Here is a 17,554-nt window from a genome sequence, read left to right as displayed (position 1 = left end):
GTATAGTTCTAATATTAAATAACTATATGGAAAGGAAGAGTACAAAGATTAAAAATCAGATATTACAGGTGTGCTTACACAGGTGTAAGTGAAGGAAAATGTCTCCCATAATGCTAACTAACAGAATATTTGCTCAAGTGTGAATAATATCATAGCAACAATTCAAACGACAAGCATAATTATATGGTATTTAGACCCATATACTGTAAAGTACAAGCAATTTATGATTGGTGCAGTAATTTCCAGTGAGTTGCATGTTAAGCAAAATTAATGCAAAAACTGATTCCACATTTGAGCAGTTTCTAGGATTTGAAGTTTCTAGGAAGTAAATATAAGCTATGTTCAAATAACTAAGAAACAAATAATGTATACTAAATTAAAGGTTCGACAATAGCTGTGAATCAGTCATATGTCTGTATCTTAATATTTTTGGGTCTGATAGAAATGCATATAATTAAAGTTGCTCAACACTTCCCATTAAAACTGTTTTCAGTTGCTTATAACTTTTTGTGAGACAAACTATTTGGGCTGAAATTTGCAAGCTTAATATTCTATTCACATAGGTGTGTGTGTGTGTGTGTGTGTGTGTGTGTGTGTGTGTGTGTGTGTGTGTGTGTGTGTGTGTGTGTGTTGAAATTTGAGTATATAATTGACTCGTCATAAAAAGCTATCTAACTATTGTACTATGATTTCACTAGGTAAAAACTGTTCAGAAATAATTGGACAGTGCCAGCCCCATACCTGTCTGAATGGCAACTGCAGCAATGTTACTCCAAATACTTTTCTTTGTGAATGTGACAAAGACTTTACAGGTAAGAAATTCATTTTATTTTCTATGCTATAATGATAATTGTAAAGCAGAAATTTACACGAAACAGACTGAGCTGTTGTTGTGCAGTTTCCAAGTTGAGATCTGTGAGGAAAAGTTAATTTTAATCATAACTGAAACATGTATTTCTCGTGTGAACTCACAATGAGACTACTTACGGCAAAAGGTGAAAATAAACAAATGTAAGGGCAGTGGCTCTCAATCCTTTCCATACTTGGATCCCCTTCCTATATATATATATATGGGTCTCCCCTTCCATTTTGGTAATATGCAAATGGCAGGGTGTTGCCAGCTACCTACCACCTGCTCATGGCCCCAATATTCAGAACCCCTAAGCACTGTTCCCTCTAAGCTGTGCGCATGTGCACACACACACAGATCCTAACCCCCCCCCACACACAGTGAAACACCGCACACACAAAAATTTGCACAGAAGCAGAAAAGTTTGCACAGAAGAAATTTTTTGCGCACACGGCCTGTCAAAAATTAGAAGGAACATTGCCCCTAGTTTAGACTGTCCATGGCTTCTATTTTACCAGGTTCAGTGTATTTTAACTGCATGTGGGAGTGAAATAAGAAGAAAAATACTTCTAGAAATCAGCAGTCTGATGATCCGGTAGTGTTGAGCCTGAAGATAATAGACAATCACTCGCTCCCAATTGGTAGGGTCATGCTGGCTTTATAGCCTAGAATCTAGAACCTGAAATCAGGTAGTTATGATACTTCCATGAAAGAAGTACAAAGAGTACATCTAAAACCATGTCATTGTTATATTGACCAAAACAATGTCTACGGCCAACTTGACAGAATGAGTGTTTTATATTTTACAGAAGACACTGTACTTGTGCCAGAATAATAACATCAGTAATAGCAAAAAGAGCAATCTTATCAGAATGACCCCATATATATAACCATAAACCGAAAATGAACTAGCTTCAAAGGATGGTATCACTTCCAAAAGTGTCACTATGCGTGGGGCATCAGCTTTTATAGGAAAAAAACCCCTGACATCCGCAAATGGCAAGAACAGGGCAATTAGTAATTTGATTGGGATATGCAAGTGAACAGGGTATTCAGGTGAGTAAAAGACAGATATGGAGATGAATTTAAGCAGCAAGCTGTAACTTTATTAACTTAACGGGGGGGAGGGACACTATCTACTCACCCACACAAACACGGCAGATGTTTGCTTTGGTCCAGTGCAAGGTTCAAGGGTTCTTACCATATAATCAATAACTTGGAGTAGATTCTCTTCAATCTGACCCATAGGGCTCCGCTTATTTCTGAACCTTGTTGCCACAGCAAGTGGGGTAGAGGATAACAAGGGGGACTTCAGTCTGCAAAGATGTCAGATCACCCCTTCTCTACAAGCCATATCACAGGTCTCATTTATGTGTGGGAGCTGTCTCTTTTAGCCTTTATCCTCACTGGCCACAACTTGCCATGAAAACTAAACATTCCTATATGTATCTCCTAATGCCGATTCTTACACCTTTTAACCTAAACTGTGCTTCCAGTTTAGGGTCATAGGATTCAGTGTTTGCAAGTATTTAGGCAATTACCCAGGCCAGATTATTCCTGAAAATGTTTGTGTGTACCAGAAGCTTCTTGAATTATATTGAATGTTGTTTTTTTAATCTGAAAACTCAAATCACAAATGGATTGTTTGTTGTTCATTCAACCATTCAATATTCTCCTAGTTACAAGATATTAGCTAGCCATTTAGGGTGCATTTGTGGCCATTAACAGACACCAAATAATTAATAGTAAGTAGAGTCAGTAATTCCCCTCCTCCCCCAAAACTATTGGCTGAAATTTGTTCTCTAACTATTAATTGAATGTATATGAATTTCTAATACATTTGCAGGATTGGCTTACCTGTGGTTCACAAACAAAAATTAAAATTAAAAAGATTACCTTTGATGGATAATTTGTTAACAATGAAAATATCACTCAGCTGTAACTGGGATCCTCAGTATTTGTAGCACAGAATACTTATGATAAAGAGAATCTGATATTGTGATAAGAAAATATAAAGGATTTAAGCTTGATTCAACCTCAGGTTGTAGGAAATATTTTGTATCTTCAATACCTGTAGAAAGGCAACGTCCATCTGGCTTACCAGGATGGGTGTTTGGTGGGACTGTCAGAAGATAAACATCCATTTCAGGTCCTTCTCTGTTGGGCTGAGCATTGATTTGGATGTTCTTGGGGCTTTTTTTTCTCTAAGGAGGGCAGAATGATGTGGGAGAGAAGAGAAGAAGTAGCAGCTAAGGAGTCGAGTTCTATACCTTGAGCATTTGAGTCTCCTGGAGTCTCCACGTACTATTGAGGAGTGGGATGGATCTCTTCAGCCTCCCCTGATAGTCTGACTGGTCTATATAAAGGCCATAATGGGGCCATGACTGGAGCTGCCTGTCTCCTGTAGAGTGGGAGACCATGTTATCAAAAGCCTTTAGGCCATTTTTGCCAGGGCTTGCAGCATCCCAGCTCCTTAGTTTATTGGGTGTCATTGGTTTGATGCATGACCTTCTGTCCTTTGTAGTTTGAATTAGCTGATAACCAGTTTGGGATCAGGAAGGAATTTTCCCAGACTGTAGATTGGCCTGGTTAAGTGGTCTTGTTGGCTTTTTAGGAGGCTTTTTGTTTTGTTTTTCTTTTTTGGTTGTGTGCCTCACCAAAACCACTGTGACATCTCATGTGGTGATGTTGTAGCTTGTTGGCAGTGATCGGTACAGTAGCTTAGTTGGCAGGGGCCAACACTGACGTTCAGAACTAGGGGACAAAGTTGGGCAATGTTAAGGTAGGATGGTACTTCAATTTTAAAGATGAAGAGAGGAGCTTCTGTGAGAGGTTCTCACTTCTTTGGACAAGGAGAAGGCATTGCCAAACATTTTTGGACATCTCTAGGGGCAGTGCTAAGGTGGCCGTATTCACTTTAGTAATTGGTCCATAGGGAAGGTTGTATATTGCATGGGACTATAGATTTTTGTTAGTTTCAGGTGGTGTTTATATTAATGATGTGGCTGTTGGTTAACCATATTACTTTGTCTGTGTCTGTTTGCTGGTCATGCCTGTATCAAGCACTGTAAACTTTAAGCAGTGCAGGTTGTCACCAGCACTTTCAATATAAGAATTTGTACCTCTATCATGCCTTTTATTCAGCCCTACCCAACCTTGACACTGGGAGGAGGAGGAGATGATGATGATGCTTTTATTCGGTTATCTCAAAGTATTTTATAAAATTGTTGAAAGAGAAGTTTGTAAATAATTTGCCTTTTAAAAGCAGGAAATTCACAGCTAAGTTTCCAACACCAACCTCCCCAGTATGACTTCTCACCCTCCTCCTCTAGATCAGCCCCCCACCCCTTACTCCATCTGGATCACAGGGAGCCACACACGCACACTGCATTCCCAAGTAAACAATTTATCTGCCCACCACATGTGAACCAGATACTATAACCAGACTACCTAACTACTACAAGATTATAACATCATACCCTTCATGTGTGGTTCAGAGTCAGGAATAGATACTGGGAATCATGGTTCCTTGTAATCTGCTCTAACTAATAGAAAATATTTCCCTATAGGTTTGCTCTTAACACAATTTTTCAATATATTTTATTACAACTTTGAGGGAGTTATCTGATGCCAACAATGATTATTTGTCATAAAAAGTAGGAAACATTATGGGCCAAGTCTTCAGCTAACATAAATCAATGGAGTTACACCAAGTAACTCAAGCTGAGCATCTGGTTCAATAGATTTTACTTTTCTTATATTTCTTATTTTGGCACAGCAATTTAACATCTGCATTCAGTAACCTATCTTTTAAAAAGTACCTAAGAGTTGTAATGATCTTCCTGCATCATATAATTAATTCTGTCTTCATTAATAGAAAATTGACATTGATTAATCTATTGCTTTCAGTAGTGATAAAGTGTATGTCTCTAGTACTTTATAACACATAATTACTACTGGAACAATATAAGAAAGATATGTTTTTTGTATTTTACAAAACAGTCATTACTGAATAAAATAGCTTTGGATTCAGGATCACTGAGCTACCCAGTGTGCTATATATCAGAGTTGGCTAACCTGAACTAATTTTCGTCTTATTAAGTTATCATATCAGGACAAGGTCCAGTAACCTCGGCATAACCTAATTTAAATCAAGACCTTGGAGGAGTAAATTATATGTTGTGCTGACTCACAAATCCAATATGTCAACTAATAACCCTTTAACAAACTGAATTCTGCAAACTGTTAGAGAAGTTGGGGAAAGTTACCAAAAAAGAGAAGAATGAAATAATTAGCTCAAAATCCAAACATTGAAATTGTCCCATTATAAAAGGAGGATTAAGAATGACAGCTCTAAACTAAACTTTGAAATAGGTGGCTGTACAAAAACATTTATGGTTGCTGTGCAGATTGAGAGTATTGTTTATGATTCTGTTGGGATGTATACTTGAGGTGTGATAAAGTGAACAGTTTAGTTGATGAAACTCCAGCCAGAGGAATGCCCAAAAGGGCTGAATTCAGCAGATGTTTTTTCCTGGTCTTCCCTGAAGTTCTGCAAAGCATGATTATTGCCGATACTGGCACTGCCCTAGCCAAATAAAGAGCCGGAAATAAAAGTTCATCATACCTTTCAATCTACATTGAATTCATTGCAGAAATAATTTTTCTCTTGCCCTTCAAACTTTTATTTTGATTTAAATAAACTAGAAAAATAATAAAGGCTGCTAGAAACATTGGGGCTGAAGTTGGGACCACTGTTCATTTTAAGTTGTTTAAATAAAATAAAATGAACTAGTTTGCTAATAGCTTTTCAAATAGCAGAATGAACTAGGTTATTTTTTTTTTATATTCTTTGCTATTCATTGATAAATCAGCAACATTCAGCCACCTGCATGGCACTTAGAATACAGAGTAATGTACACAGATCCTATCTTCATCCTAACAGTTTATTGCACATGGTTGGGCCTGTGTCACTCTCATCTACTCACCAGTAGCAACTGCTATATTTGAGGCATCAAAAACTTTGTTATAACTCAGATTTTTCAAGTTAAAATCTTTCTGGAATATTCCTGTACAGGGATGATTTTCCGCCTGCTAGATTGTTATTGTAGTCAGCCTTCAGTTTGTCAATATAGAAAGAAAAAAACATTTTCTATTGGTTTCATTTCAAATTAGTGTTTTTAATAAGCTGATTTTCTAATGGGGGAAACAAAGCTAAATTCACCAAAAATTACATTATCAGTAATAAAATATTTTGTACTTAGACCAAATAGTGCTTTTATCAAAAAACTTCAAAGTGCTTTAAAAACTTTAATTAAGACTCATGATCCTTCTGTCAGGTAGATATTTCTATTTCTGTTTTACAAATGAGGCAAGTGAATGACAGAGTTCTCCAGGCAAACCTGGGTGGACACAGGACACAACTTTAACTTAAGAAGTAGTGCTATACACCTCCTAACCTTACATACCAGACATTTTATTGAGTCCAGTGTAGGGTTACAGATGCTATCTTGTAACCAATAACACACAGTAGACCCCCCCAGGGCTGGGCCCACTTCTGAATCCCCTCACCTTACCCCACGGGAGGGATGGTGGGGGTAGAGGGTACGAGGGGGAACATCAGTCTGTGAAGACTTTAGGTCGCCTCTTGTCTTTACCGGCAGAATCTCTACTAGCCATATCCTGGATCTCACTTATTTCTGGGAGCTGAACCATTCACTCTTTAGCCACACTGAAAATCATCCACAACTTGTGACAAATATTCCTAGGTTATCTCCTATCAGTAATGTTCTATTCTTACACTTTTTAACCTAAGCTGGCCTTCACAATGCTTCATGGAAGATGGAAAACTCTGTATCCATGCCAATTTGGCTAAATGGAAGAAAATCTTTCCTGATCCTAAACCAGGCAATCAGTTAGACCCACAATATCCTGGAAACACAGTTCAGTGTACCTCAACTAGAGGGAGGGAATGCAGGGTAGCAAGATTGCTCCTGGACATCTGGGAAGGCTTAAAATTGGTAGCAGTGGTGAGAGCTAATTAGCTCCCCCTACTCCCACCCCCTGCCTGGCCAAGAGGAGGCAGAGTCCCTCCCCGGTACAATCTATTGTGATAACAGGGCCTATAGATTTACCATAAGGGTGAGATCAACTGTGAAAAAGTTTATAAAATGTCACAATAACCTATAACAATAAATGGTGATGGGAAAAGATGCCCAACGGAGACACACTGAATTATTCCAAACGAAAAGACCTACTGATATAATTCAAGGATTGTATTAAGATCATGTTTGATAAACGAGATATGTGGAACCGTAAACTGATAGGCCAAAATTGGTGTGCTAGAGATTAGGCCTAACTGGTGAACAAAACAGTGAGGGAACAGGCTATCACTCCCTTTTAGGGCCCTCAAAGAAATTTTTTGGGGAATAATGCTGACTTAACTTAAAGAGGGGGAAGGAGCAAGCTTTACATCATGGCTGAACCCCCACCATTGCCTGGGACCCCGGCATCTAATGTGACAACACTGAGACTTTGGGAGATGTCCTGCTCAGGCCAGAGAGAGTGACCCAGATGACAGTGCCAGTTCCAGCTAAATCTTGAACACCACCTGGGATGTGAAACTTTCTCATGCATGCGTGCGTGCACATGTGCACTCACCAGTGTGTCCTTTTCCGTTCCAATTTTATTTCCTCTTTCCTATCCTTTTCCTTTAGCCCTCTGTCTAGTAAGAGTCTGGCTCAGCCAGTCAAGACTGTATAATTTGCAACACTGTTGTGAGCCTGTTACCAGAAAGAGGAAGCTGAAAGAAGTGCCCTAAACAGCTCAGTGCTGGTACAAATTTGCAAGGTCTCAGGTGGCATATAGGAGCTTGTGCTATGCCTTTGTTTTTCCAGAAGTGAAGTTGCAAGGGAGTCAACACCAGAGTCAGAAGGTGCCTTTTCTATCTTTGCTATTCTTTCCTGTCCCCATTTGTGTGTTTGTCTTGCTTTGTCTTCTAGGAAAAGGGATTAGACTTTAATAACAGCAGTAACTGCTTCAGTCATTTTCAACTAATTTCATCTCTTTCCCTAAAAAGGACAGTGATTAGAATTTATAAGACGCATGGGGGGGAAAGGGAGTGGGGGAAGCTTCCTTCTAAAATCTCTCTCCAGCTAACAGGAAAGCAAAGAAGGGATGTTAAAATGAAAGCCTTACTTAGTACTTTACATTTCAAATGCTTTAGTCTTCCCTCTTCTTTTCTTTATGTTTTAATAAAAGGTTTAAAAGTTTAATAAGGTGTTTACTGTGGTATCAAGCAGGCTGAGGTCTCTGTATATGAAACCATAAACCTTGTTTAACATTTTTTAATGTTGGATAGTGACAGGGTCATGTTAACACCTTTTGACACTTTTGGGCCCATTCCATCTAAATTAATACAACTCCTATGTACACTTTGAAGCACAAGGGGGGGCTCACCTCCCAGTTAGCCATAACCTCCACGCAGCTCCCAGGAAGCGGTTGGCAGGACCCTGTGGCCCCTAGGCACAGGGGCAGCCCGGGGGGGGGGGTGTGTCTCTGCAAGCTGTGACCAGCACCAGCTCCATTGCGACCAATGGGAACTGTGGGGTGGGGCCTGTGAGTGTGGGAAGTGCACAGAGGCCCCTGGCCACCCCTGACCCTAGGAGCCAGAGTGACCTACCAGCCGCTTCTCCACAGCCACCACAGGTAAGCGCTGCCGGGACCCCACCCCCGCCCAAGGCAGGTCCCTCTGGCTCCTAGGCTCGGGGTGGCCAGGCAGCTCTGCCCATACCCGCCAGCCCTGCTCCCGCAGTTCCCATTGGCATGATTCCGGCCAATGAGAGCTGGTGCTAGTGGCAGGCGCAGCACATGGAAACACCTCCGGACACCCCTGGCCTAGAACACAGAGGGACCTCATGGTCACTTCCCGGGAGCCACCTCAGGTAAGCGCTGCTGGGATCCCACCCCCGCACTTCCTCCCCTTGCTCCAGCCATCAAGTCAGGAGACGAGCGGTGGGCGGGGGTACGGCCGGGGCAATGGGGCATGTATGGCATGGTCAGATGCACACTGGTACGCCTGGCCCTGTGCTGCCAGCATCCCCGTTCCTATTGGGCGCAGGCCCATGCTACACCACACAGCTCCCCGACCCGGTGCCCCCCTGACCCGCTATGCCCTGTGCCCCCCCCAACAACCCTTCCACCACAAATGCACAGTGCCCTGCACACCATCACCCCTGCTCAGTGCCCCCACCTGCCCACAGCCCCACCACAACTGTCCAGCACCCCACACAGAACCCACCACTCCTTAGTTCCCCAACACACATAGATCTTCCCATCCCCCACTACCTAGTGCCCTTCCCCACAGCCCCACCACCACAACTACATAGTGCCCCACATAGACCCCTAATGCCCAGTGCCCCGACACCCACAGATCTTCCCCACTGCCCAGCGCCCCCCAACAGGCCTCCCACTGCCTAGCATCCCAAAACACACAAACCTCTGCTACTGCCCAGCGCCCTCTACCCCCTCACAGCCCAGCACCCCACCACAGACTTCCCAGACACTCACTTCCCCATGCCCAGCCCCCTCCCCTGGTCGCACTAACTAGCTCTGCTGGGAGGTGAGGTGACTGTCAGCTGGGCTGAGCTAGCAATGTGGCCGGGGCTGGAACTGGGATCATCCACCCCTGACTTCTTCTGGGGCTTCTTCTGGGGGCTGGAGCTGAGCCCATGAACTCCTCGTAGGGCTGCAGCAGGGGTCTTACACACGCCTCACAGCTTCCTAGGGCTGTGTGTCCCCCTCCCCCATGTCTCCGGCTGGGGCTGCACACCTGTTGCTCCTTCCCCCCTACCCCCCATCCCCCTGTGTGTCCTGATATTTTACTCTTGCGATCTGGCTTCAGAGGGGTAGCCATGTTAGTCTGGATCTGTAAAAGCGGCAAAGAGTCCTGTGGCACCTTATAGATTAACAGACATATTGGAGCATAAGCTTTCGTGGGTGAATACCCACTTTGTTGGATGCAGGTAGTGGAGATTTCCAGAGGCAGGTATAAATATGCAAGCAAGAATCAGGCTATGGATAATAAGGTTAGTTCAATCAGGGAGGATGAGGCCCCCTTCTAGCAGTTGAGGTGTGAACACCAAGGGAGGGGAAACTGCTTTTGTAGTTCGCTAGCCATTCACAGTCTTTGTTTAATCCTGAGCTGATGGTGTCAAATTTGCAAATGAACTGAAGCTCAGTAGCTAAAAAACTTCAGGACCAGACTTCAAAGAGAAACTACTTAAACTAAGGACAGTCCTGCATTTTGTTGAATTTTCCTTTATTTCCATCATTACAAGATTGGCTTATTCAAAATACTAACTTGAAATATACGAAAGGGAAATGATTGTCTTTGCATACTGAAGAACAAATAGTCAAAATGATCATCCCAGAGATAGAAACTTATCCACATACATTGTTCAATGAATACTTTGATAAAAAGGCTAAATATATCTGAAAACATTCACAATAAATAATTTTACCAGCCCAGATGTGGAACATTGCTTCATTTCTGGAATAGGACCACCAGCTGTTTTTACATAGCCTTCCAAAGAATAATCAAATGGTCATTATTTTTCTGTTGCTTGCCAACCTGGGCTATGTATGACGAGGAAATCTGAAGATAAAAGGCTCTGTGTTCTATTATTATCTCAAATATGTCTCCATTTGAAGGGCTGAATTTTAAGTAAATGAAAAAGAAATCCAAATGGCATGTGTAACAGAGAACATAAATGTGTTTTAAATAGTTGAACTCGGATCTGAAAATGTACTTTATACACTGTGTACAGAATTTGTAAACTGATATATTTTGAAATTAGTGAAACTGGAAATGAGTATATAACTCTACATTTATGCAGGTATTTTTAAGTTAGGCTAGCCTTTAGACTTTTCTGCACAGACGTTCTAAAATTCTTATATATGCAGCATTTTGCTTTCATGTGATTCTTAGATACATCATTTCCCTCCTGCAGGGGGTTGAAATAGATATCACTCAGTGGCAGATGTTTCACTGATTGCTGTAATGCTCTTTATAAATGTGACCATAATTTCTCCATTCTTTGTCACCCTTGGTGATTCTAAAATCATGTGCTGACTGCCTAGGAATGACTAAACACTACTTAAAAATATAACTAATTTCTACTGAAAAGTCTTTACATTCCCCCCCCCCCCAGTTTTCATATTAAAAAGTACAGGATGAATGAAATGGGCACAACAAACTTCTGGAAGCAATGCTAACCCATAAACAGTGTCCTTCAAATCATTCTTAGTGAAGTTAGCATATGCTTAACTTTAAGCCTGGGAATAATCCCATTAAAGTGAATGGGACTGCTCACAGACTTAAATTTAAGCATGAGTTTATATGCCTTGTTGGGTCAGGCCTTAGCATACAAGTGTACCCAACATTTTGCACATACATTGTTTTTTCAAAATCTGACCCTAAATGTGTTTTATGCACATTTTAGTTTTTACTTTACTCTCAGGCAGGATCCTTCTAGTATTATCTCAGGCTTTATTTAGCAAAAATATATCCACGCTTAAGCTACTGATTAAAGTGTGCAATATAGTAAGATATACTTGAATTGAAACTAGTGGTGGGTGAAATTCAAAAGGTCAAGTAGTAGTTCTTCATTCATAGAATACCAGGGTTGGAAGGGACCTCAGGAGACCATCTAGTCCAACCCCTGCTCAAAGCAGGACTAGTCCCCAATTTTTGCCCTAGATGCCTAAATGGCCCCCTCAAGGATTGAATTTGCAACCCTGGGTTTAGCAGGCCAATGCTCAAACCACTGAGCTATCCCTTCCGAGCAGAGCAGAGCAGAGCAGAGCTTGGATACCTCTGAGTTGTCCACCAATATGAAAATGTTACCTTGTTCTTTTTCCACTCCCTCCCCGACAATGAAGGTTATTGGATGCAGATAGATTTAACATGTTTTTCCCTGAGGGACAAACACCCATGGACATAATGGAGCTGTGACTTTAAAAGATAGAAAGGAATTGCTAAGAGTCATATTTCTGCCTACAGGAGGAGAGGGGAAGCAATCTCCTGAACCTGGCTATGAGTTGCTGTGTGTGTAAATATGTCAAGGTTCCTTCCCCACTCTGAACTCTAGGGTACAGATGTGGGGACCTGCATGAAAACCTCCTAAGCTTACTTTTACCAGCTTAGGTTAAAACTTCCCCAGGGTACAAACTATTTTACCCTTTGCCCTTGGACTTCCACTGCCACCACCAAACTTTATCTGGGTTCCTGAGAAAACGTAGTTTGGACACTTCTTTCCCCCCAAAATCCTCCCAACCCTTGCACTCCACTTCCTGGGGAAGGTTTGGTAAAAATCCTCACCAATTTGCATAGGCGATCACAGACCCAAACCCTTGGATCTTAGAACAATGAAAAAGCATTCCGTTTTCTTATAAGAAGACTTTTAATAGAAGTAAAAAGGAATCCCCCCTGTAAAATCAGGATGGTAGATACCTTACAGGGTAATTAGATTCAAAACATAGAGAATCCCTCTAGGCAAAACCTTAAGTTACAAAAAAGACACACAGACCGGAATATTCATTCTATTCAGCACAGCTATTTTCTCAGCCATTTAAAGAAATCATAATCTAACACATACCTAGCTAGATTACTTACTAAGTTCTAGGACACCATTCCTGTTCTGCCCCGGCAAAAGCATCACACAGACAGACACAGACCCTTTGTTTTTCTCCCTCCTCCCAGCTTTTGAAAGTATCTTGTCTCCTCATTGGTCATTTTGGTCAGGTGCCAGCGAGGTTACCTTTAGCTTCTTAACCCTTTACAGGTGAGAGGAGTTTTCCTCTGGCCAGGAGGGATTTTAAAGGGGTTTACCCTTCCCTTTATATTTATGATAAAGTGTTTTGCTGAATCATGGTCCATAAGAACATAAATGCCGGTCAGTTCAAAATCAAGTGGTATATCATGGTAGCAAGGGTTATGCTTGTGGCTGAGGATGTGTGAGGGGGGAAGTAGTTTGACAGAGATGGAAAGTAAAGGGATGCCTTTTCCCCCAGGTGGATCATTAACATGTTTTCATTCCATTTAAGGTTGTGTTTGTGACACTAGCCTACATTGAGGGTTTGGACATTTTCTCTCATAATTGCATTTTCTCTCATAATTCAAAGTGTAGAATTTGAGATTATGCAGGTCCCCCTGGATATCGGTATCAGACAGGCCTATTTAGGCCTCATAAAGTTCAGGCACTCAATCTTTATCTGAATACCAAAATACTGGAGAAGTTAGTCACTGCATAGAGCTGCTGTAACTATTTTCCTCCAGCTTCAACCACAGTTAGGACATGTTGCCATTATCTCTTACTTTGTTACATTCTCAATCCAGTTGTGGCCTATTACCCATAGTTTCTCCAAATCAGTGTCTGATCCCATTATATTTCCCTCAGCAATGTAGACTGTACAACATTTAAGAAATCGGAGTCAAGATCACAAACATAGATGTTAAATTTCATTTTTTAAAATAAGAACAGAGTAGGTTAACCCAGGCAATTGTAATCAAAAGTCCATATACGTTCTAGTTTACCATTAAGGTTCATGTCACACTTTTGTTAGTGTCTTATACTAAATAAATGTAACCCATATGCCTGTCAGAGTTGGCAGCAACAAGGGCCGGGTTCAGTATCTAGGGGTTCCATTCCAATAACACAATGCAAAACTGGCTCGAGCCCCCACCCAGTGACCTGGGACAAATATATACCACCCTCGCTGGGCGCCTCCAAGAGGCAATACTTCCCCTCTCGCAAGCACATAGTCTGAGTGTAGCAAAAAGCCTTTTAATAACAGAGAGAATCAATGTGGTATTATGTTGGGGAAACACCACCAACAGGATTCATAACACAACCCATGAGCAAAAAACCCACCCCATGCAAATTGGGGCATGTCCTTTCCCTTTAGTTCTTGAGTCCAGCAACCCAAAATCACCCAAAGTCCCAAAAGTCCAATGACCCAAAAGTCTCTGTCCCTGGTCAGCCCCAGAGTTCAAAAGTTTACCTGCAGAGTTTTACCTCCCAACCTGGGTGGAAATTGGGAGGGGGAGTTAAGGGGCACCTTATGCGGTCCAAAGCTGATGGCCCCACCTCTCCATGGGGCTCCGCTCTGCCAGCCACCCCATGGGCTGCTCTAGGCATCCAACCAACTGCTCTGCTCCACCAGCCGCTCCGCTCGCCGTCCCGCAAACTGCAATGATCTGCCAGCCACTCTGCTCGCCGTCCCACAAACTGCTCCACCATATATCTTCAGGCTTCCCCACTACTTAACACAACACTCAGTGATTTCAGCTCTTAGTAAGTTTAGCTCTTTTGTGATTTCAGCTTGTAGTAGGGGAGCCTCAGTGCTGGTGCACCATTAGCCCAAAGAGAATTCAGCTCAGCAGCCTGTAACTAGACTCCTAATGGAATCAAAATTAGCTCTGATATTCCACATTGGAGAGAGGAGGAAGTGCAATTAGCATGTAAGGCCCTCACCAGGGAGCCCATGCCACCAAGTATTAATACCTGTCCCCAACCTCTCTCAATTCACAGAGTTTTGGAACCCATGTCCCTTGCCTAGCGAGTGCTACTTAGTTGATGGTGAGTCCCTCCATCATAACAAAAGGCCAAGTGCAGTTCCACTATCCTTGACTCCCATAATCAGGGTAATAACAATTTATTCTTCCTGCCCCAATAACAGAGACACTGGGGATCCCACAGCAGCCAAAGTGACCATTTGGGCAGCTATGGCCTCATTCTAGGCAGGGTGGGTGTGCCTATGCAAATGAGATCAGCCCCTGAAGTTCTTTTCCACAACTTGCCACACCTCACCACCAGATATCAGGGTGGAGCTCATCGTGACTCTGATTACATCTATACATGCTGGAACAAGATTCACCTCTCCCTTCCAGTAATAATAATAATTAATAAAACCTCTGGTTTCTGCTGGTCAAACTTATTTTCATGCAATAGGATTGTATAAATCTGTAATAACTCCATAGATGTTGAAAGGTGCAACCATCCAACTCCATCTTGTGGCAGAGCAGGTCTTTAAAACATCTTATTTCAGTTTAGTGTTGGTCTCTAACAGATACACAGTAATATTTAATTGCTTGAAGTGTTCAATTAAGATTATAGATGGCTATATTTATTAGTTACGAAGTCAATAGATGTATATTACTGAAAGATTAATATTTTAAGTTAGGTATCTGATTTGGAAGGTTTTTTTGGTGAGCTTTGAGTGGGCTTAAAAAAAAAAAAAGAAGAAGTTGCCTTGAATTTTACAAGCACATTTCTAGAAAGTACACTGAGGGCTGTTTAAAACCAATAATTTTGGTTTTACTAAAAAAATATTCCTCTCTGGTTGAAAATGAATGATAATCTTCTACAACAGGACCTGCAGTTATAAAAATCTAATTTGTTATATTTATGTAACACATCCTCTCTACTGTGTATCACTTTCTGATATACAGTGCTGCATCTTAATCATTTATAAAGAACTTTCATATATACTTCTAGCTCACCAATTGAATCAGTCCAAGGTAAGTTGTGTGACGGCAAGCCATTAACCTCTGACAGCTGCTATATGGTCTTAGTTAGTTCCCAGTGGAAAAACGTTCTCAGCTCCAAAGAATACTATTTCGGTTGTCATTAACTGTCGCGCTTAGCAGAAAGGGTAAGTCTTAAATGGGCATGCTGAACAACCAGTAAACCCCAGACATGATCCTACATGTCAGAAGAGAGACACATTAGCAGAGTATTGTGCAAAAGCTTGTACTGGTGCGACCACAACTCCTGATAACGAAAGGACTTCAGTCTCTCCTGGTGTCAGACTGACACCTTTCATGATTGCTACATTAAAAAACCTAAACCACTAATTGAAGAAAAGCTTTCGTTCAAACTGTGAGCAACATTAGTCACGAGAAACAGTCTTTATAACATCCACCTTGATGTCAAATGCCTTTTCCTGTCAGCATTCTAAATATAAGCATTCTGATACCATATCATTACTGCAACTGTGGGTGAAGTAATTATTTGAATTTTTTAATTATATAGAAACTATGCATATTTAATAGCTTTTTTTAGGACTGTCATCCTAGAAAAGAAAACATAATCTGTAACCTGGTTTTATCTTCTACAAACTGTCGTAGTGAGGAATTAGATTTTTTTTTAACTTAAAGTATTCTTATGCCATACACATGGTTGTACAAAATTATCCAAAGTTGAATCAAATACATTTTAACTGAAAGCAAGTTTAAGATTATTGATTTTAACATCTCATTTCAGACTTCCAAGTGGTAAATGACATCATATGAAAACAAAACAAAAACAAAACTATCCAGAATTAGGCAAGATAATTTTCACTACATTTCTATATATATGGTTTGCCCTTAAATACAGGTTGCTTATTTCCTCGGCTATTCTCCAGCTTAGAAATTAGACTCAGTATGGAAGGCAGACATATCACTTGACATGTATAGCATTGCAGTGACAGTTGAGGCTGCAAACTGCTGTGTTTTAGAAAAAATATTTTCTTTTTGAACTATTAGCTAAGGAAAATGTCAGATATTAGTATCAATGAAAAGTAATGTCATTAACTAGTGTGTGAAGTCATGTCATGACTCTCAGAAGATGCAGGCAATTTTAATAAATTTGAATATTGCTTATATATAACTATATTTAAATGAAATGTTGACCAAAAAACCATGTAAAGAAACCTCTGATATAAAAGGTTGTCTTACCCCTATGGGCAACACATGAAGATATACATATATTACTTTGCTGTTTATGGTTGAGGAGCTGTTTCTTATAAGATGAAATAATTAAATCATCATTTTTCTTTCAATATGAACCAAAATATTTTAAAAAATTCTGTTCATGTCACTACCAGAGTGACATTTGGAAGCTTTACATAATATGAACAGGAATAGACCACCACCATGAATTTATGGTCTGTTGGAGGTTTGCCTAAGTGAAGACTGGAGGAATGGGGTCCATATGAACAAAGTAAATACTTTTAGGGTATGTCTTCACTGCAGAATTTATCCAGGTCTGGACACCCAAATATGGGAGCCCCTGTTTAGCCAAGCCTGGCTATGAGCCTCTATACTACTAAGTTACACTCGGGTCATATTTGTGTCATTGCACTGCAGTGACCTGGATTAGGCAGTAAGATTTCGGGGGCATATCCCATGACTCCTTGTGCAGTGTCAAGCTGTGTCACGCTATGAATTGTTTTGCAGTGTATTGTGGGAGAACTTGTTTGTCCTTCCCAGACCCGTAACATTTCTTAGCCCACCATATCATAGCTTGTTGCTCCAAAACTTCAATCAAGACCCTATTTCGTCACTTATCTTGAATAGTTCCTTGGGATTACAGGATGTTGACGGAGGACACTGAATCAGGTAGTTTTCAAGTGTTTATCTACACTCTCCACATTTACATCTGGGGGTTGTTCCCCAGCTTCCACTTGGCCATATTGTCTCCAATCTTTGCACCCCAGCTGTTGCTTGATTTAGAGTATATTTTTGTTTTTTGTTTGAGGTCAGTGACTGGAGGGAGTTCTGAAGGGACCAGGTTCCCAAAGATCAATGAGATTTTCTGCCATTTTGTTACTCTGTAGTCTTCTACAGTGATATTTTGGAATAAAGAATTTTCAGAGGCA

General features: G+C 41.1%; 1 protein-coding gene across 1 annotated transcript in view; it reads left to right on the top strand.

Moving 5' to 3' along the window:
* LOC141984481 (protein eyes shut homolog) overlaps positions 1 to 17,554 on the top strand; it is a 785,366-nt gene that overhangs the window by 191,777 nt on the left and 576,035 nt on the right. Inside the window, exon 3 of the mRNA XM_074947561.1 lies at positions 699 to 812. Within this exon, the coding sequence (XP_074803662.1) occupies positions 699 to 812 (114 nt within the window). The remainder of the gene's footprint in view (positions 1 to 698; positions 813 to 17,554) is intronic.

The sequence above is a fragment of the Natator depressus genome, chromosome 3 (assembly GCF_965152275.1).
Source record: "Natator depressus isolate rNatDep1 chromosome 3, rNatDep2.hap1, whole genome shotgun sequence".
Lineage (NCBI taxonomy): Eukaryota > Metazoa > Chordata > Testudines > Cheloniidae > Natator > Natator depressus.
Note: the sequence above shows the minus strand (reverse complement) of the source record. Positions and strands in the feature narration are given on the sequence as shown.